General features: G+C 43.1%; 1 protein-coding gene across 6 annotated transcripts in view; it reads right to left on the reverse strand.

Annotated features, from left to right (window-relative positions):
* CLIP1 (CAP-Gly domain containing linker protein 1) overlaps positions 1-22,681 on the reverse strand; it is a 126,136-nt gene that overhangs the window by 55,509 nt on the left and 47,946 nt on the right. For 3 of the 6 annotated variants that reach the window (XM_057527297.1, XM_057527298.1, XM_007189576.3), the window contains exons 4-10: positions 14,360-14,484; positions 12,083-12,305; positions 8,129-8,326; positions 7,395-7,498; positions 5,119-5,179; positions 3,867-3,899; positions 698-802 (exon numbers count right to left, since the gene is read on the reverse strand). In XM_057527297.1, the coding sequence (XP_057383280.1) occupies positions 698-802; positions 3,867-3,899; positions 5,119-5,179; positions 7,395-7,498; positions 8,129-8,326; positions 12,083-12,305; positions 14,360-14,484 (849 nt within the window). The remainder of the gene's footprint in view (positions 1-697; positions 803-3,866; positions 3,900-5,118; positions 5,180-7,394; positions 7,499-8,128; positions 8,327-12,082; positions 12,306-14,359; positions 14,485-22,681) is intronic. The other 3 variants (XM_057527302.1, XM_057527301.1, XM_057527299.1) reach the window with 2 other exon arrangements.

Below are 22,681 nucleotides of genomic sequence, written 5' to 3' on the forward strand. Positions count from 1 at the left end.
TAAGCAATATATGGGTGCTTAAATACATAAATAAGTGAAAACATGACTAATGCACTGGCTCCGAGGGTCAAACGCAGTGAGCTGGGGGTTGTAAGAAGCCATTCTGTTCCCAACACACTTTTTCCTCCTGACCCCTGAGATTCTAACCTACTGGGTAACAGAAATGCAAAGAGATCAGGTGCGAAGAAAAAAAGACAGCTGGGGTGAAAGTCCCTAACTCTCATTCAAAAAGAGCCAATGTTTCAATTCCCTTTGCCTAAGAGGCCAGGGAAGAAGGAAGGAAAAGAGAGCTAAAGTGAAACCACAAAAAATTATTTAGAAAACCCACTAGGAATATGAGAACAAGAGGACAACTGACTGCCGGTGCAAACTGGAGAAAGGTTATTTCCCGGTATGAATACAAAGAACCTCAAATGCAGCTGTGGACGTCCATGCAGTCTACACGGTCGCAGAGTTTCGGATCTTGATGTTGGTTGAGTTAACCAAAGGGGAATGAATCTTCACCTTGGACAAAAGGTTCCACATAAAACACCTGTGCCCACCCGTCAGCCTACACTCACGAGCACCCGGGCGGCGCCAAGGCCAAACTCGAGTCGAACCACTGGGTCAAGGCTTGGGCCCACTGCAGGGCCGGTCACCCGCGGTGTCCACCGTTCGCAAACATGGGTCTGCTTCATTAAATAGTGAAAGCCATTACCCTAGTGTCTTCTAACTCCCTCTGGAGTTTGCCAGCTTTGGTCTTTTCATAGAGCAGGCTCTGTTCAAGCTCCTTAATGCGGGCGTGCTCCAGTTTGGTCTGCGTCTGTCAGCAAAAAGGAAGAGGAAGAAACACAACAGTGCCACCGTGACATGCCAGCGCAGGAGGAGAGGGCGCGGCATGCAGGCTGAGCCGGCAGTACCTTCCGCCGGAGGATGAACAGAAAGGGTGATGGAGGGGGGATGAGGGCGGACTGAGGTGAAGAGGCTGGGGGGTGAGGATGAACACTATGGCCGAGAGGATGAGGCGGGCAGGGGACACGAGCTAGTCTACTGAGAAAGAAAAAATGGAAAACGCATGAGGCAAGGTGAAAAGTGTCAGAGGCATGCAGCCGAATATAAGTTATATTGATAAGTGAAGTTTATCAGCACACATTAGAATAGTTAATATTCCTCTAATCTATCATGTTCCCTCCTCCCCACAACCGCGACTTGACATTAATGTGTATGTAACTGACTCAGTGACTTAAAAAGTAAATTGACCCTCAAAATGATCATTATCACCCAAATATGGAAAAGATAACGTCATAAGTCTATAAGTGTTCAGTTAGTCCCTACAGCAGATCTTTGCACTTTGGCGTACAATTTGACGTGAGCAAGGGTCAAGTATTAAACCTAACGAAGGAAATCTAGGACCTAGAGCTAAGGAAATCACACCAGTGGCCTTTTGCTGAGATGAGTGAGATTCTTAGCAACATTCCCATATATGACAGGCGAGGATCCACTAAAGCTCTCATTTCCTTCCAAGGGTGGACTTTCCAAAGACTGTTGCCAGAAAACAAAGAGGGGGGGGGATCTGATTTAAAAGAGAAAATTCAGTAATAATTATGCTTGAGGGCCTCCATCCCTGAGGTTCAGAGCAGGAGAAAAGTTGAACTGCATCTGGTAAGGGGCTCATAATCTTGACCCTAAGACTATTCATTCTTCTCAGTTCAGAGGTAAGAAATGGTGACTCAACAGAAAGGCATGAGTTTCAACTCGATGCAAAAAGAGCCGGTAAGGTCTTCACATGTTTCAAAACCCCAGACTCCCCATCATCACTTACTTACATGGAAGCTGATGGAGAAGCCAGAGGGCGACCTCTTTCTAACAGGCTTAAGTGCATCAGAATCTTAATCAATTTGAAATAACCTAGGTCAGTCTGAATGGACCTCTTTCCCCACTCACCTCTCCCACCCAAGAGGTTATCAACATAATCAACTGATAAAACCTGTTGACAGAGCTGCTCCCAGCAGCTTCTAGTTATTTTCTGGTTCCAACTGGTCGGATCTATCAATCTGGACAATTAAGGGCAACAAGGAAATGACAACAAACTCTAAAGTGACAGAAAGGAGTGCAAAGCTTAAGCACGAGGAGGTGGAATGTTTTACATTATAAACATCTTTGCTCACTCCAGTGGTACTCTGGGGATTTCAGTGCATTCAAGAGGTCAGTTTGCTTGTGAATCAGGTATAAAAAAAAATCACAGAATATTTAAAAAGTAAATAAAAATTTTTTTGTAAAAATTCTTCACCTGCTTCAGCTCTTTACATTCAACAAAAATAATGAAATAAAATTCAAAACCTAATTGTCTGGGCAGTCCCCTTCGTCCATATGTACCTTAGACAGAGGTTGTTCAATTTACCTGCTTTTACAAGAAAAGAATCTAATCCAGATCTACACAGTTGGGGTCACAGCCTCAAGAACAGAAATCCAAAATTAACAGGAAGAAGCCAAAGCCAACGGAACATTTCTTCCCTTGACACTGAGTTCAGTGTCCTCTGGGTGAAAGGTCACTACTTCCAGATAAAAAGCAAATACCCACTGAATGTGATCTTCTCCCCATTCCGAGATCCTCCAGGTGCCTCCTGACTGGTGAGAGTGCACACGAATGATCTGGGCTCTAACAGCTGTACTTGGTCAACTACCAGCAAGGAAGCTAGTGATCTGCTTCCCTTCCATGGTATGTGGTAAAAACGTTATGCTGAACAGGACAACCCTCCCATTAAAATGATTCCTTTCTTAGAATAGGACAGAGTATCCCAAGAGGAGAGCCCTGGGGCAGGGGATTGAGAGGGAAAGCCAAGGCTCCGCGAGAAGCGCACAGGAGAGGCGGGAGGGAGTCCCATGCAGACTGGCTCCGGAGGTAGCAGGAGCCTGTTTTGGAAGCAGGGAAGAGACCCAGATCACTGAAGGAGCTTCACAAAAAGGAGACCTTCAGAACGGAGGCTTTTTAAAAAGTTCAGTCTCGAGTTGTCTAGTTCAGCAGCCGGGAGGTGGTGGGAAGAAAAATTCTTTGTTTTAATCTTGTTCTCTTGTGGTGGTACCTCAAAGGAAGAAGTTTTTAGGTTTTTCTCAATTGGCATCTCAGCTGGCAGGGTACGCCGAGAAGCCGTGCTTCTGAGGCCACTCTGGTACCATCTGAATTGGGTGTTTGATCCTAAACAGAGGGAGGAAGGAAAAAAAATACACCTCCGTGCCTAGTGGCACTGCTACTAGAAAAATCTCGCTTCAAGAAAAATAAATTTAAAATACACAACGTCTTCACTGAAGAATGCTTGCCTCTAGCCTCAAACTAGGGAAAGCACTGCCCCAACAAAACTGAAGTTTGAATTTCTCGTCAGCTGCACTGGCAGCCACTGGCCAGCAGTGGGCGCGCAAACAAAAGGCAATCAGTCTGGGACTCGATTCCTTTATTTTCATGGGAATAAATTAAACTTGGGGAAACTTTCCCCCAAAATTTCTGTAACAACTTCATCTAATATGTTATATGTTTCAGTCAGGTATCATCTATTTTGGAATAATTCTATTAAAACTAGAAGGCATTATGAATTAAGGGAAGAAGGCCGGGCCCCATACAAAATTCTTTTCTTTCTTTTTGCCGAAATTCTTTATAGAAGAAATATGTGCCTATGTGTTAAACAAATGGGTTTACAGAACTTAGTCATTACATACAATTTCTTCAGGATTCAAATGTAACTGCTTTGAAAGCCCACATGCACAGAAATATTAAGGACAATGTCTCAAGATCAGATTATGCAGTTAGTATTTGAGTATATCAATAAGCATTTTAATCTGTAATCAATCTGTGTTAACAAGGGAAATATCCACACAGTTAAGTGCCCTCTTACATTCTCAGGATCTTCAGAAATCTGGCTCTTTTGCTATCAGTAAAAAAATAAAAAAATTAACAACAAAAGAGAGATTCAACTAAAGTTTCAATATGTGTTAGGGTTTCAAAATAACTCTGATTAATTACAAGTTTACCAGACAGACTATCCTAGCCTAGTGCTGATGTAAATATTTTAACTGCCCCTCCTCAAAACATCATAGGCTGTATTTGACATGAATTAGATGATGATATGAAACTTCTAATGAGACTCTGGGGTGTTTTTAAATGGATGAGAACAACACAAAAGTCAGCTAAACGACTGTGATTCTACATGAAATGAGGGAGGACGATACTCATCAAATTACTGATAATCCAATAAATTCTGGGCCTTATAAAACTAGAACTCAGAATATGTTTCCTTTATTCTTCATTGACTGTAAAGATACATTTATTCCCAAAGAAATCAGAGTTCTTATTTGGAAGGGCTCTTGAAATTGAAGCATGGTGGGGGCAATCAATAGACTAAAATTGCAACAGTAGCAAAAATGCATATTCTGAGAACTGCACAGACAAGTGAAACTTTTACTAAAATATTACAGATTAAAGTACCAAAAAATCTGCAAATTTGAAAAATTTTAAATATATATTTGTCATACATCTAGCAGTGGTTTGAAAAGCATCGAAACCATTTAATTCTGGTGTCTTATTAAAAAACTAACATGAATGACTGTTAAGAGAGAGAAACTTGAGGCTAAAGGTAAATCTCTGTGAATTTAAAATATGCCATGGAATAAAAGAAGTTGAAATAAAATTGTTCTTTTTCTGGTAATTACCAGAAAAAAAAAATCAATGACTAGAACATACATTTATTGTCTGTAGGGTTATAAAGGATTTATCCTGCTCAACTGAAAAGCAAAGCTGAGATTGTTCTGAACTATCATGGTGAAATAAAAAAATGTTCTTTAAAATGCCATTTCTGATCATCGGAGGAATGTGTAGAGTCTCACTTAGGACACACTGCCAGATTTATGACTTGATTAACTCCAATTCAAGGTTTTGAATTCTGAGGCATGAGAAAAGGGTAGTAAAAATTTTACTTGGTCACCGGAGTCGGGACGGCACGGTGACAGGTTCGAGGGCAGCCACAGCCCACAGGCCAGAGGCCGGGGTTCCTGCCGCCCCCTCTGCTGCCTGTTCTGACCACAACGATTTTATCCGTATTTCTGAATACTGTACCCATAAAGGCTTGTAGAGAGGTGGTGGGGTTTTACCTCAAGATCGCCCTTAGTAATTGATTCTTCTTCAACCCGGAACTGAAGGTCCTCAACCTTCCTGTGGAATAAAATCAAAACAAAACACCTGAGAAAGTAACTAAGAAACACCTCTGCCTTATCTCAAAATTATATATATATATAATCAATGCCCTGATGAATTTAGCAGATGATGATGGAAAGAAATGCCTTAGAGACATAGAAAATAAAGAAATGCATCTTTAAGCCTCTGGTTTATAAATCTAAGAGCTCTTCTCTACTTGGGAAACTCTAAAGTTTTATCCAGGTATGGATTCCAGAAGGGATGAGGTAAGAGTTGAGAAAAAGCAACTGGTTCCCCAGGTCACAGCCACCAGAAATGGATCTAATCAAGACAAGATCAGGGGCTTCCCTGGTGGCGCAGTGGTTAAGAATCTGCCTGCCAATGCAGGGCACACGGGTTCGAGTCCTGGTCTGGGAAGATCCCACATGCCGCGGAGCAACTGGGCCCGTGAGCCACAATTACTGAGCCTGCGCGTCTGGGGCCTGTGCTCCGCAGCAAGAGAGCCCACGATAGTGAGAGGCCCGCGCATCGCGATGAAGAGTGGCCCCCACTTGCCACAACTAGAGAAAGCCCTCGCACAGAAATGAAGACCCAACACAGCCATAAATAAAATAAATAAATAAAATTTGAAAAAAGAAAATGTTCCCTATTTAAAAAAAAAAAAAAAAAAAGTTTTTAAAAAAAAAAAGACAAGATCAGCCTGAAAGGAAAAGGTTTGATTACCACAGAAACAGGTTTGAGAATGGAAGTCTATAATTTCTACTTTCCAATAACAGAACACAGGGGAAAGTGGCACAGAAAACAAATCTCTCTTTATACCACCCCACATCAGGCATTCTAGGGTGAGGTTAGCAGAGATACTACCCATGCAGAGATCCCTAGGACAACATGAGTACCTGTTCCAAGAGTGGGAGAATAAGGCTGTGAATAATTTGGGAGAGAGGCAATCAAGGATACTATTTCTTTGCCTCTAAAATGCACACTTCTTTTTCACATTTAAAAACCTCTGATATGGCATGTGGGTTTCAATTAATGCCATCACAAAGTCAATGAAATAGGATACTAGGAAGATCTACAAAATCTGGGTAACACCCACATTGTGAATCTTTACAAAATTGGATGTAAGAGAAGGAAGAAAAGGAGGACAGACCTACATGCAAAAAAAAAAAAAAAAAAAATCTTTCAAATTCACTAGCATTTCTAACAAAATTAAGAATAAAAAAATTCTACTCAGTTAAGTCAGAAATATAATCATAGGTTAAAGCCCTCAAGCTTACTGGAGAGCTGGGGGACATTTCTACTGCCCAGAAGTCAGCAGAGCAAGAGCCGGTTTAAAAACAGAAGCAAGTGGTGCAGATGCCTTGGCCTTCAGAAGGGCCTGGAAGGGTCTGTCACTATGTCTCGCTCACTCGTAGCCATTTTTAGGATGCAAGGAGAACTTCCTGTGTAAAGTGCTTCTCTCTCCAGTGGGACAGCCATTTCCCTGGTAAGGCACTGTTATTACCCCCCTGTATCCCCCAGCGCAGCAGTGCTCGTGACCATCCTAAAGACCCCTGCATGACATCGCTGTGATCAGAAATGACAGGAGATGGCATTAAGTGTAACCGAGGACAAACAACGTCCCAGAGCCCAGAGACAGTCAAATCGTTTCCACGCAGACACTCTTCCCAGAGATCTTGTTCGCTCACGGCCTCAAAAGACCTTTTATAAGAATCAAACTTGCTTTCTCTGTCTCACACAGTTTAGCACCTGATTTCATCCTGACCTGGATAATTCTCTAATTGAGAGTTTTTGTTTTCCTATAAAGGTAGTGAGTTTCCTGAGGTCAGGGTCCCTCTGTCACCCCCCAGACACAATACGATTTCACTAGATATGCAGAAGGTGTTTCATAAATACCAGGTAACTGGGCCTAGAAAATCCTTTTTCCAGGAGTGGCCCTAGGTAGAAGCTGGGTTTGAACGAACTGACTCAGGCCATCCTCTAGAGGATGTTTGGCACACAGTAGGTGCTCAATAAATAGTTGTTAAATTAATCAGGGCACATTTAGCTGGTTCCAAACTTCTCAAAAAAAGTCAAATCAAAGCAAACCCTCCTCACACAGCATGAGGAGTTCAAGCTCCACTGAACACACAGAGAGTCCTTTGGTTCTGGTTCTAAGGGTTTGACACCAACAAGGCTGTTGATGGGCAAGTTCTCCCGAAGGCTGTTTAAAAGGAGGACAGTTTAGGGTCACCTTCTCTCCTCTTCAAGTTGGTTGAGAAGCTCCACCTTCTCCCTGTCAGCAGCTTCCACCATTGCTCGCAGCTGGTCCATCTTGGCCTCCAATTCCAGGACATGCTGGGGAAGGCAAGGGTGTCGGTGAGTGGCCTCCTCCTGACCCAGATGCATGCCCAGGGATGCCTCCAAAGAGCTACGGCTAAGTGGTACCACTGTGGGTCGGCATTACTCAAAAAACCTTTCCGCGTTAAAATGCCTTCTATGGTCTCTTATGATAGGTTATTCTCGGCAGCACCCCTGGGAGCTAGATGATGAAAATCCACACCAGTATAGACATAGGGGGCAATGTCAAAACAACGCTCATCTTTTCTGAGCTGAAACTCGTACAAAGCATAATCTACAAAACAGGAGCTGTCACCACTGGTAAGGTCCTAGTACACAAGCTCACCTGACACAGACAGGCCAAGAGACCTGGATGTAAAGACCAAAAGAGTGCAGTAGACTCGAGAAGAACAGAAATTCAAAATCTGTATGATGATGCAAATTGGTACCCCAGGGCACAGCTTCCAAACAAGCCCAGCAGAGACATCTACGCTCCTTTCCAGTGCTCTCGAGACCAGCTCCCCGGCTCCAAGCACCGGGTACACCGTTCAACCTCCTCCCTCAATTTAGAAACCATCACGGTCTCTGAGACAAGATCAGCTTAGAACCTGTCACCATCTCTGCAACAAGGTCAGTGCCAGACTTCACCTGGTCGTGTCCGTCCCGGGCCAGAGCTAGCTCCTGCTCTATCTCCCCCACGTGGCTCGTGGCCTTGGCCACCTCCGCCCTCTCTAGATCCCGTTCAGCCAGCAGCTGTTCAATGTGCTGCTGCTTCTCCTTCAGGGCCTCCTGGAGGGCAGTGGTGCCGGAGATCTTCCTGGCGTAACGGGAGGAGGTTTCGGTCAACTGCAAAGGAAAGTTAAAGAAGTGAAGGGCGATGACGCTATCAGGGACGCAAGGAGGGAGCGGTGCATGCAGGCAGGTGTCTCCTCGGCAAAGCAAAAGCGCTGCCCCAGCTCGCAGGCTTGCCAAGGCTTAGGAAGGGCTTTTCATCGAGGAAACGAGACAGCGTGTGCCTCCTGTCTGTCAGTTTCACAAAGAACCCAGCAATGTAAAGAAGCCATGGAACAACCGGGAAGATGTTTAGAAGAAGTGGCTCAAAAGCAAAGTGCCCTGAGCTCGGCTGACGGGGCCGGGTAGGAATCTAAAAAATTCCTCAGAACCCAGGTAACAAGCTTCTCTAGATTCCATTTCGGCCTGAGCTTCATGAATAGTTATCTTCTTGTTATGACAGTTTGGCCAATCTTTTGATCCTTAGAGTTCGGGATTAGACCTTTTTTTCAACTTCTTAAGCTTCTAAATACCATTACGTGACCAAGAGGTCACCCCTGGAGTCACAAACCTTCTTTCAACTGATTACGTAGTTGGATCTCTGTCAGGATTTTCTTCATCTTTCTTTCAAAATGAAAGGCAGAGGTGATTTCACCCAGGAATCCAGCCATGAGGACCTGAATCCCAGTCACCAGAAAAACGTATAGAGACAAAAGATTAAAAGGAAACCTGTATGTGCCTTCAAAAGCATGCGTGAGTGGGTGAATGAGTGTGCAAGTACACGTAAGAGAAAGGAGGAAAAAGGGCATGGGAGAGAGAAAAGGGGGGGGAGATAAATCTGTGGAGAAAGAGAAGCAGGGGAAGGAAGGAGGGAGAAAAAATGGGGACTGGAGAGGGAACGGGGGCAAAACAAGAGGTGAGGGAGAAAGAGTGGTGGGGTGAGGCGTGGAGAAAACGTGTTTCAGCGCTGTCACCTGTTAATCTTTGCTGTTTCACACACCAGATACCTCCTCAAGATGGCTAATCGTCATGTAAAAACACAGAGGACATGACCTTCCGTTAAATGTGAATAGGTAATGTGGGCAAGTTGAGTAACACTCTTCCAAGCTGGGCTCCAGGGGGCTGGGAGGTGGTCCAGAAGAGGCCGCATCCCCTGGCAAGCGTCTGTCCAAGGCCATTTACTTAGCAATCACTGGCTCTAGGTCAACGCCGCTTGACTTCATCCTCTGCAGTCAAAGCCTCACTTGCTGCTTGAAGGCTCTCCTCGTCCCCCGTCTACCTGAGCCCCCGGCCAGGACGCAGACCGACAGTGACGATCTGCTGTCAGTTCACAGTTAGGCGATTTGGCAACTATGAGAGTAAAGTAAACCCAAATTGTCCTTCGCTGTTTCTATTTAGTGAAATTTCTTGACTTACTTAAATATATGGGGGGGAGGGGCATTCCTATTCTCTCTTTTAACCATCTGACCTTGATTTTCCAATTTTACTATGCGGTTATACTTTCTCATACTAACATTTCTTCCTGAATACACTAAATCTGAGGTTCCCAAACCCTGCGCAGAGGTACACCCCAGGGTACTGCAGCAAACTCACAGGGAAACACAAGGAAACAGAGCGACACCTGTTGGATACCATGCAAACTACCAGCTGGAGGCGATTCAGTTTCAACCTTGGATTGTACTACATTCCCTTCCGCAACGTCATGTCTTTCCGAAGCCGGGTTTTGGCCACTTCCAGACCAAAAGCAAGTCCTGTGCAAAAGCCAATGTGGCACAGGAAGTGAGGGTGTCAGTGTCCAGGAAGAGTCCAAGGTCTGACAGGATATGCAGTGCCCAAGAAGAGCATGCAACCTAATACTAATTCATTGTGGTTATTTAAGAATGAATTAAAAATATTCTTTTTCCTTTCAATTAATGTGAACCTTTTTTTTTTTTTGAAGAGCTACTAAATTGTTAGGACATAAATATTAAGTTGTTTGGACCTAACTACTTAATAAACAGAACTGTTAGCTATTTCTTTTGGCCTACAGGCACCGTGAAAAAATAACTGAGACTCTAAAGGTTCTGTGGAACCAGAAAGGTTGGGCACCTCTGTACTCAATTCTTTCAGAAGATCATTCTGCATTAAGGAATGTTCCCACTTTTTTATATATATGTATACAAGGGATCACACATTGTTGAGATGCATTTTTAAGAAGTCACGCTTTCAATTACTCTGTATTTTTGGTATATTCTTTTATGGTGATTTTTGGTTTAGAAACTATAGCCACTCTATATAAAGAGATACAAAAACAAGCTGTTTTAGAAGGCAAGGAGACTCATTTCTCTTTTGCTAGTTTTCTTCAAAAGAAAATGAGGTGAACTAAGAGGAATCAGAACTGTTCTAAAAAGTAAGAGGACGGGTTGGGGGAGCAGGGAGGGCTTGGGTATCTCCAAAGAAATGGACACTTAATTACAACGTAATAAAAATTACACAAGAAATAATTCCTAATCCAGAGTAGATACTTCCACAGAATTGTTCCTGGATTAGTAAACTCGATGTCCACTTTAGAGTCTGCTGACCCCACTCTGAACAAGGCTTCGTCCAAACAGAGGGGTTTCTTCATCCATTTCACTCAAACATTCAAAAAGTTCTTGACAAGCTTTTCTCATAAGTCCATTTGTAATTTTTCTGTTGAAGATGCAGACTTTTATATGCAAAATGACATAGTCCAAGCAGGTTATTTATTTTACCTGAACATAAGAGGAACAAAGTCCAGAGAAGCATAACCCCTACTTTAAAGAAAGATGCTTCCGCCGATGCCTTCCCTGCCCAAGGTCAATGGAGAGAAGGCAAAATGAGATCAAGGGCCAGCCCTTGCCTTCCCTGCCCAAGGTCAATGGAGAGAAGGCAAAACGAGATCAAGGGCCAGCAGCCTTACTGCCCGATCATGACACTTCACATTCTAACTCCCGTCTGTAGTTCATCGTCATAAAGCAGAGATCCTGAATTCAGTCTGGAGTACAACCTCATACTGCCACTTCAAACTTAAACAGTATTTGCCTCACTTCAAGTGAATAAACTAAAGGGCAGGGGTGGGAGGGGGGCGAAGCCAAAAAAGTCATTGCTTTGACGCTAAAAACAAGCATGACATTAACAAACAGAATGAGATGCTGCCTATTTTGATTCTGATGATTTTCTCTTGCTGATCTAAATGGGAAAGAGAGGGAGAAAGTAAGAGGGAGTGGGGGAAGGGGAAGATGGAGACAAAACAAAACATGGCTTTTCCTAGCATCCTTTCAAGTTCCCTAAGTTCCCCTCTGCATCCTCTGGCCTGAGTCAGGAACGCTCCACACACTAACTGCTTTCAGTGGGTTAGACTGTATGAACGTAATACTAAAATTCTAAGAACATGCCTTTTCTCAAAAGACTGTAGTTCCTAAAATTGTTTGATGTCAAAGAGAAAGAGACCCAGGTCCTTGAGGAAAAGGATCCCTCCAATTTTCCTGTCCTTCTGATGCCAAAATAATTTCAGAATACTCAATCATCCCATATGTTAGACTAAGTAGTAGTTACTACAGATTCACCAAGAACTGTGATATCTTAAAGTCTAAGGAACCTGAAAAGGGCTGTTAAAAAAATTCTTTATTTCAAACTTGTATTCTTGCTAGAGGGTTTTGTTTTGTTTTGTTGCAAAATTTGTAAGGACTTTCACAAGCTACAGAGAACATTTAGTACAAGGGCAAGGGGAGACTTAACATCTCCTAAAGCAAAGCAGGCACACCGACGGGGCGGGGGGGCATTTACAGTGCCTGGGATGCACAGACACGCAGCGGGAGAAGGGAGGCTTACCAGTCCTGTCCGACTGGGCTTGCTGCTCACAGAGGAGGCCACAGAGCTCATGGAGCTGAGAGACGAGGCAGAAGGGCTGCGCGTCAGGCTGGCGGGTGTGGTCGCCATCACCCGCCTCACTGCAGCAGCCTTGGCTTTGGCTGGTGTGGTGGAAGGGAAGCCAATCCTGGTCACTTTGTGGACAGGAGCAAACAGGCCATATTTGGGTTGACACTGAAAATACCTTTAGGAGACAACAACAGGAACAGTAACAAGAAGCAACTTAATTACAAGAAATAACAACTATAACCGAAAAGCTCTCCTGACTCCTAACTCGTGACTGGTTTGCTGTGAATTTTACCAACCAGCTGGGGTGGTGCACCAGCCTGTGGCACTCACTGGTGTGCAAGCTGATAAATAACCACAATAATATATATTTTTTTTAATTTATTATTTTTTAAAATTATTTATTTATTTTTGGCTGTACTGGGTCTTCGTTGCTGCGCGCGGACTTTCTCTAGTTGTGGTGACCAGGGGCTACTCTTCGTTGCAGTGCGTGGGCTTCTCATTGCGGTGTCTTTGCTTGTTGCAGGGCAAGGGCTCTAGGCACGCGGGCTCAGTAGTTGTGGCTCATGGGCTCTAGAGTGCAGGCTCAGTAGTTGTGGCGCAAGGGCTTAGTTGCTCCGCAGCATGTGGGGTCTTCTCGGACCAGGGCTCGAACCCGTGTCCCCTGCATTGGCAGGCGGATTCTTAACCACTGCACCACCAGGGAAGCCCCACAATAATGTTTTAGAAAACACACTAGGAAATAACAGTATGATACACAGAGATGGAATCACTCATCTGTTACTAAGATTCTAAGCAAAGGGAAGGTATTTCTACTATCTGATAAACACACAGCAGAGGAGTGATCTCACTTCATAAAACCTTGCCAAACAAAGGGCAAGAGAAATCAAACAAGCACCTAACTCTGGCAGGTTCACTCAAGTAAAGGTGGAGTAGTATCAACTAGTACTGACACTTGGAGATCTCACGACTCTAGTGAATTATAACATCTTAATATCAAGGATATCAATGATATGGCTTCATAATCATTGCAGCACTAAGAGATTTTTTTTAATCTCCTCAAGGCATTATTATTGTATTTGGTACATAAGACCTATACGCTTATAATCAGTCTGTAAACATTTTATAAGTAAAATGTTAACTACAACACTTTATACTACTAACAATAATGCATCAGAGACCACAACTGTGCCCAAGGCCTTCAAAGCATCTGAAGTGTGGGAAACGCCTCTTGCATTCATCTGCATGACTTAACTCCCACGCTATCCCTGGGAGGTGAGAGTGGGGTTATCCTCACAGTGGAATAGGTGTGCCTGCCGTCAGTTCTCTTGCCACAGGACGGAATCCTTGTCACCAGATATAAAGACACATTTTGCGTTCTCGTCCTAACAAGAGCAGCTTCCTTCTCCTCACTCCCCCTACGCTCCAACGCCCAGAAACTCATTCAGACGTTGACTGCTATCAAAGGGAGAGCAGCCAAAAGGATGATATAGTACTTCCTTTCTATTTTGAAAAATAAAATGAAAACACTATAGATGATACTATATTTGTAGAAACATGTCATTACACACTTGTCTAAATCCATAGAATGTATACCAAGAATAAACTGTAATATAAACTACAGACTTTGGGGGATAATGATGTGTCAATATAGGTTCATCAGCTGTAATAAATGGACCACTTGGGTGGAGGATGTTGATAATGGGGGAGGCTGTGCATGTGTGGGGCAGGGGGTAGAGGAGGGATATCTCTGTACCTTCCTCTCAATTCTGCTGTGAACCTAAAACTGCTCTAAAAAAAAAAAAAAGTCTTAAAAATAAATAGATAGGGCTTCCCTGGTGGTGCAGTGGTTCAGGATCCGCCTGCCAATGCAGGGGACACGGGTTTGAGCCCTGGTCTGGGAAGATCCCACATGCCGCGGAGCAACTAAGCCCGCGAGCCACAACTACTGAGCCTGCGCGTCTGGAGCCTGTGCTCCGCAACAAGAGAGGCTGCGATAGTGAGAGGCCCGCGCACCGCGATGAAGAGTGGCCCCCGCTTGCCACAAATGGAGAAAGCCCTCGCGCAGAAACGAAGACCCAACACAGCCATAAATAAATAAATTTTTTTAAAAAATGCAAACCTTTTATAAAAAAAAAGCCACTCACGTCCATTTTATTATACACGGTTGGTGGGATCGGCTTGAGCACCTTTACATGCAAGAGGGAGACGAGATTTCAACTGCAAACAAACCTTGTTCCAGCGACAGCCCCATCGTTCTTCCCAAGAGGCTCATCCAACTCCACACCACACCACTCCCCCTTGGCGAAGTCTGTCTCCCCAAGAAACCGGACGACGCCAGCCTTCGTGCCACCAACCTGGAAGAAGAGAACGTTAAAAGGAAGAGATGAACATGATTACAGTTTCACAGCTTAATCCTTTGCAGTTGCAGCCAGTACTGTGTTCCATCATTTCTATAAGCAGCTCTTCTCTTAACCTCCTCTCCAACTCTTCAAAGAGTTCTCTCCAAAGGTTAGCAAAGTTCACCTGGGTGGCTTCTGTCGCCAGAGTGATCCGATACCTGAGATAGTCCAATAATGAAATAGCCTAGGTGATGTGCAGTCATCAACATTTAGTCGAATTAAAAAAATACCTTATTACTCCAGAGGGAGGTTCCTGCTTCAAAATAAATATTTGCTACAAAAATAAAACCCCTACATCATTAAAGAAAAACAAAATTCATGCATAATCCACTGTAACAATTGCTGTGTTTATGTTCCCAAACTTCCTTTACATCATTATCCAGGTAAAGCAATAACACATACATATTAAAGACAAATACTCACACATCCACACACGTGAAATGTAAATTCTTTAAAATATTTAAAATATTGATATTTTCCGCCGTGAGGCTCTCCATTTCTTCACAACTATTAAAATGACTGTTCTTCACATTTTATTTTATGTGAACTGTTCAAAGCTGTGAATCTTTTTAAATGTCTCTTTGTCCCAGCTGTTGTTTGATATAACATGCAAACATTATTTCCAAAATTATCCCATCAGCATTTATTACTTCTTCCTTTGCCATTATTTTTCTACTTCAAATACTCATTTTATCATATTCTCTCTGACATGCACATAAGAACAGATCTGAGTCTTTTTACAGTTTCAAAAGTTCAATATCTGTGCTACTGCCCTGGAATTTTGATTACTGCTACTTCACAACCTGCATGATGTTTCCTAGTGCTGGTTTCCCTTACTACTATTATTCTTCAGAATACTGATTTTCTTACTTTTAGCTAAGCTTCTTTTTTTTTTTTTAAAAGATTTATTTATTGATTGATTGATTACTATGTTGGGTCTTCGTTTCTGTGCCAGGGCTTCCCGTAGTTGCGGCAAGCGGGGGCCACTCTTCATCGCGGTGCGCGGGCCTCTCACTATTGCGGCCTCTCTTGTTGCGGAGCACAGGCTCCAGACGCGCAGGCTCAGCAGTTGTGGCTCACGGGCCCAGCCGCTCCGTGGCATGTGGGATCCTCCCAGGCCAGGGCGCGAACCCGTGTCCCCTGCACTAGCAGGCAGACTCTCAACCACTGCGCCACCAGGGAAGCCCTAAGCTTCTTTTTTTAAAATTTTTTGGCTGAGCCTCATGGCTCGCGGGGCTTAGTTCCCCAACCAGGGCTCGAACCTGGGCCCCGGCAGTGAAAGCACAGAGTCCTAACCACTGGACCACCAGGGAATTCCCTCTTTTTCCTTAATTAAAAAAAAATTCCCCAATTATACAAGAGGCGAGTCACCTCAGGCAATTAAGAACATTATGAACAAAAAATAAATGTTATTCCTGTAATCTCAACACCCAGGGACAGTCACTGCTGACATTTTGGTTCATTTTCCCTGCTATTTTATGGCAGCTGTTTAATATCCACAGTACAGATGTATCACGATATGTACCTTACTCATTTTTCGTTTGGGATGTTCACCTTTTTCTTACTGATTAAAAAAGTAATTCTTTATAATGAATTAATTCTTGAATAGCGAATACATTCTCATGGTTAAAAAACTTTTAAATGTAAGTATGTATCCAGGGAAAAGCCTCTCTTACTAAACTCCTGTCCCTAACTATCCCACCCTCCCCATCACAGGTAGCCACTGCTATTGATGTATAGTGTATCCTCCTCCCAGCATTTCTTTATGCATATAAAGGCAAATGCTGGGGCTTCCCTGGTGACGCAGTGGTTAGGAATCTGCCTGCCCATGCAGGGGACACAGGTTCGAGCCCTGGTCCGGGAGGATCCCACATGCCGCGGAGCAACTAAGCCTGTGCGCCACAACTACTGAGCCCGTGTGCCACAACTACTGAAGCCCACGTGCCTAGAGCCTGTGCTCCTCAACAAGAGAAGCCACCGCAATGAGAAGCCGACGCACCGCAATGAAGAGTAGCCCCCACTCGCCGCAACTAGAGGAAGCCCACGCGCAGCAACGAAGACCCAACACAGCCAAAAATAAATAAATACATTTTTTTAAAAAATGAAACGTTAATTCGTATTTTTACTCCTCCCTTTCATTTTTACACACAAAAAATGAGCTCTCTTGCACCTGTACTACCTGAGCTGCCCTGCACCTCGCTTTACTCCACATCAAGACACAGAGAACGCCCTCCTTGTGTTTACAATTGCACGTCATTCCACTATACGGATTCACTCCAGTTTATTAAATCAGCCTCCACTGGGAGACATTTAGGTTATGTAGGTTTATTGATTTAATAAATTTAAAAATCATTTTGGTTAATTAAAAAAAAAAAAGTCCAGTGGGATTGTGTTAAATGTAGATTTACCTTGGGAAGGTAACTTATTTTATCGATCTTCACAAGGAACCAGCTTTTCAGTCTTTCCTTTTTGTTTTTAATGTTCTCTATTTTATTTAATTCACTTTTTATCTCACTATTTCCTTTTTTCCCACTTCCTTGTGGTTTATTACTCTTTCCTTCCTAACTTCTTAAGACCAATACTAATTTGCTTTTTAATACCAAAGCTATTTGGTGCTAATTTTTCTCTGAATATAGTTTTCTATGAGTTTGGGATGATACACATTTTTTTCCAGCTCTATTTAAGCTTTGCTGAAGATGGAAAACGTTAAAGTCTCAAAGCTATATACTTTTCCTCTGAAAGACAAACTCTTTGTGAAACTGATTTAAGGAACCAAAGCAGTTACAGTTTAATTTACTCTAGGCAGGAGAGCGTGTGAACGGTGACAGAGGGCAGGCAGCCCCTGGACAGTTCAGAAACGTCCTGGTGTCATGACAGGTGTCACTGAGGAAAGATGGAGTTGGAGGCCGGAGAAAACTCCACGCGGGAACCGTTGTGTCCAGCACCGCAATCCACAGTGCACAGCAGGAGACACTCAACAAACATCTGCTGAAGAAATGAAAGGTGACCTTCTCCGTAGGGAACTACACAGAAAAGGCCATTTTTCCATGTAAACCAACAAAAGGAAAAAGATATCCAGTGGCTGAGGCTGAATTTGATGGCTCAGAAGAGAGCAAAGGAAGAAATATGCTAACACAGACTAAGTAAGCATGGGCTCCAAGTTGGACAAATTCAAATGCCAGCTCTGTCTATGAATTAGTCAAGTTGCTTAGTTTCTAAATCTTAGTTTCAGAACTTCCCTGGTGGTCCAGTGGTTAAGAATCTGCCTTTCGAAAAAAAAAAAAAAAAAAAAAAAAAGAATCTGCCTTTCGGGCTTCCCTGGTGGCGCAGTGGTTGAGAATCTGCCTGCCAATGTAGGGGACACGGGTTCGAGCCCTGGTCTGGGAAGATCCCACATGCCGCGGAGCAACTAGGCCCGTGAGCCACAATTACTGAGCTTGTGCGTCTGGAGCCTGTGCTCCACAACAAGAGAGGCCACGATAATGAGAGGCCCACGCACCGCGATCAAGAGTGGCCCCCACTTGCCACAACTAGAGAAAGCCCTCCCGCAGAAACGAAGACCCAACACAGCCATAAATAAATAAATTAAAAAAAAAAAAAAAAAGAATCTGCCTTTCAATGCAGGGGATGCAGGTTCGATCCCTGGTCGGGGAATTAAGATCCCACATGCCGCGGGGCAACTAAGCCTGCATGCCACAACTAGAAAGAAGCCCTTGAGCCACAACAAAGAGCCTACGTGTTGCAGCTAAGACCCAATGCAGCCATAAATCAATCAGTCAATCTTAGCTTCCTCATAAGTAAACTGGCGATAATTACAGGATTGCTGTGAAGATTAAATAAAATAATCCACATAAAACTGTTCAGTCAGTGTCTGACAGATAGTGTGAGAGTCTGCTATATGTTAGCAGCCAGTGTGTCCATGCTAAGGAAAGTACTAGTTCTAGATCTGGCAAATTGGACTTTTTAGCACTCTTATTGGTAACCATGGAATGTATGAATAGTAACCTATATAAAATTGGCCTCTGTTTTCTCTGTCCTCTTACACACCTTTCAGAGCAGCAGACGAACCAGTATCACATGAGCAGAACACAGCACATTAGTTAAAGATGACGCAATCTTTCCAGATAATCTGTTGAATTCTTTGGGGGTGAGTCTCAGTTACTGTCATGACAATTGTTTTTCCAAGAGGCGTCTAACAGGCTGTGGGCAGTAAATTCTCCAAACAAACCATGGCTTCACTCAGATCAGAAGCTTTATAACAAATTACCACAAACAGATCAGCAACTTTTTCTCTAAATGCAGGTAACAGAACATACATCTACCCCGGAAAAAAAAAAAAAAAAAAAGCCATAAAGTTTGTTTCAAATGGATGATTACTAGTTCCTAGAATGGGCAGTTTTCTTATACTTTTTCTCTCACCTAACTTGAAATTCTTGACTCATATAACAGATAATATGCTTTCCTTTCCCCTGTAAAAGATCCTTAGTAATTATTCAAAATATCTTTAACACAGACAGAAAGTCACATCCAAAATCACTCACTTTTCTACTTAATCATTTTACAGTCAAATTTTTTTCTAAGCATTTAAACATGATTTTATAAAGTTAAGTTTTACTTCTCATGTGTTCCAGAGAACCCAGAGTATTATAGTATGTGCATTTACATTAAGTATAAGCCACAATTTTCAAATCTATGTTTTAGGGGCAGATATCAGGATTTTTTTTTTAATATTTATTTATTTATTATTCATCTGGTTGCACTGGGTCTTAGTTGCAGCTCGCTGGCTCCTTAGCTGTGGCATGGGAACTCTTAGTAGCGGCATGCATGTGGGATCTAGTTCCCTGACCAGGGATCGAACCCAGGCCCCCTGCATTGGGAGCACAGAGTCTTAACCACTACACCACCAGGGAAGTCCCAGATATCAAGATTATTAAAGATAAAAAGTTTTACAACATTGAAACAAAAAACAAAAAAATGAATCCCTATGGCAAACACAAGTAACTACCATTCATTCTCTTTACTTTCAGAATATATATATATATAACTCATAACACTGTGGTCAACCTAAGTCAAAGTTAGAAGTCACTACTGGAGACCAAATTAATTTAAACTAGAAACTCAGCTAAAGAAAAACCTAGCTGTGCTCAGGCTTTAGCAAATCTCATGTTTTTAAGTTCTCATTCATTCATTCAATATATATTTCCTGAGTGCTTGGGCCCTTAGGATACAAATATAAACAGAATACAGTGTTGGCCACTGACAGAAAAATTCAAGCAAATATTTCTATTGAAAAGTGATAAGCACTTTAAGAGGTTTCTACAAAATGCTGTGGGAACAGAGACAGACACCCGTCTTGTAAACTCTTTGGAAAAATAAGAACACTGATAAATTCTGCTGGAGACTTCCCTGGTGGTCCAGTAGCTAAGACTTCACGCTCCCAATGCAAGGAGCCCGGGTTCCATCCCTGGTCAGGGAACTAGATCCCACATGCCACAACTAACAGCCCGTGTGCCACAACTAAGGACTCCACATGCTACAACTAAAATAGATCCTGTGTGCTGCAACTGAGACCTGGCACAGCCAAATAAATAAATAAATAAATATTAAAAAAGAAAGAATTCTGCTGGGCTGATGAATGGGTCCACAAACAGGAAAAAGGAAACCTTTCATCCTCTCTCAACTCTCCCATCTATTCATCAAATCTCAAACAAGCCATTTAACCCCACTGTGCCTCAATTTATAAAGCTATAAAATGTCCAGTGAGTGGTAATGAGGGACTGTTCCACAGGGGTTTCGTGAGCTACTGAATTTTGTGAGGTGGCTTCTCATCTGCCATATTGTAAGTTAAGTAGCTTAATTTAAAAAGGTAAATATGGCTAATTGGTATTTACCGATACAAATTTAGCCCTGACTTAAAACTTAATCACCTGTGAGATGATGATGGCCATATTTTATACTACCTCAACTAGAGAGCAATCCAGCTTAGGGCAGCTCCACTGGGCAACTCCTGCAAGAAAGCTAAGATCCGCCTGGCCCGGTCTTTATCCACGGGTCCTAATTGCATCTCGTCATACTTTACAATGTTACTTCTCTCCTTTAAGGGTATAATGTGACAACAGTATTTAAAACCCTCTGATTCTTTTTTTTTTTTTCCCCCTCTGATTCTTTTGACAATATTTTATGAATGCCTACTGTGTGCCAGGCACTGTTCTAAGTGCTGGGGAAAAGACGGTGAACGAGACAGAAAGTTTCCAGACTCTCATGGAGCCTAAATTCTGGCCAGGGGGAGATGGGCAATGAACAAATAAATAAATGAAAAGATCATTTTAAATACATAGAGGGGGACTTCCCTGGTGGCACAGTGGTTAAGAATGTTAACTGGTTAAGAATCTGGACACAGGTTCGAGCCCTAGTCCAGGAAGATCCCACATGCTGTGGAGCAACTAAGCCCGCGAGCCACAACTACTGAGCCTGTGCACCACAACTACTGAAGCCCGCGCGCCTAGAGCCCGTGCTCTGCAACAAGAGAAGCCACCACATGAGAAGCCCACGCACCGCAACAAAGAGTAGCCCCCACCTGCCGCAACTAGAGAAAGCCCGCGCGCAGCAACGAAGACCCAACGCAGCCAAAAATTAATTAATTAAACTATTGCTATTAAAACAAAAGACCCGACACAGCCATAAAAGAAAAATAAATAAATAATAAATAAATCTTTTAAAAAATCCATTTGTAACTGTTTAAACATTTAATGGGAACCAAAAAAAAAAAAAAAATAACCTCTACTAGCCCTGAGGTGATAAAAGAGCAGAATATTTAATTGCCAGAGTCACATTCTTTTAAAGCACTGAGATCAAAAAGTACCCCACTTGACCAAAACGGTATTAGCAAAGTTTGCTTTTCTAATCTATATGTTTCAGAAGCTACAAAGAGTCTCAGCCTCAAGACATTTTTGTAATTATGCTTAAAGAATTCACAGAAGCAGTATTAAAAGTTAGAAGATGTGATCTAGCAACAGGCATTCTAACATTAGACTCTGGCCTGGGCAGTGGTCAAACTTTCCTCTCTTTAAGTCCCAAAGCTAGACAGCATAAGCTGCCTCCTCAAGAGCCTACACAAAGTCCTCAAGGCAGAGATACCAGCTTTGACATGTCTGGTGTAAAGATACTGTCTTAGGTTTGCAAAAAGAACCTAATTTCACACTGATCAGCCAGTGCCCAGGTACTGAGCCCCGTAGAAAACCCCCAGCACTGTGAAAACAGCACTGGTGTAGGCAGACAGGGCACCACCACACAGGAGAACAGCGTGATGAGATCCACGTGTCAGGTGCATCACTCTGTAATTGTGTGAAGACCAGAACCCAGGAGAGACGAGGCTAGCAGCATGGACAGCAGTCTGGGGGTCCAGATGAAGAGGATGATGGCTTAATTCAAGGCAGCGCAGGACAATGGGGCTGGAGAGAGGAGGATGGGTCATAAAACCAAAGACATGAAATCCAACGGGCAGATGGATGAGTTTATGCATTCCCAAGCCTCAAGAGTGAAAATGGCAAAAGCACACGAATCCTACCCTCTCACAGCTGAAAGCAGTGAGCAGGAAGAGGAACACTGCTATCAGCTATGACCTAAGAAGTGGCTCTACTGAACCCGGCTGTGTGCAGAGAGAAGGAAGCTGCCGAATCTCGCTTCTCATCAACAGTGTGATTCTCTGCGTTCCTTCCCAGACAGCCCTACAAGGCTATGCTGAGTAAGATTTAAGGCTATGGAAACTGAAAATGAAAAAAAAAAAAAAGGAAAACTAAAATCAGAAAAAATGATTCAAATCTGCAGCAATCCTCACTGCAAAGGAATTAGGCTAAGACTGTGGTGCTGGAAAAGATCTCAACATTCAGCCAAGGTGTCCAGAAAGAGTTAACATAATGTGAACATCTGGAGTCTTCTCAACCTTGGGCCATACAAAATAACAGATCCTTCTACTAACAACTACTCTGTCAGCAATCAAGGGAAGGAGAGGTCACTGTGTAAAGAACAGCTTCCCTAGAGCTCAAGCACCCCAATCAAAAAGAGCCCAAGAACCCCCCAGGTACATGATGAACAAACGCCCAATATGAGAGCAATATCACAACCAGACTTGTAGATTTGGGGGTTATAAGTC

This window comes from Balaenoptera acutorostrata, chromosome 13 (assembly GCF_949987535.1).
Source record: "Balaenoptera acutorostrata chromosome 13, mBalAcu1.1, whole genome shotgun sequence".
In the NCBI taxonomy this organism is placed as follows: domain Eukaryota; kingdom Metazoa; phylum Chordata; class Mammalia; order Artiodactyla; family Balaenopteridae; genus Balaenoptera; species Balaenoptera acutorostrata.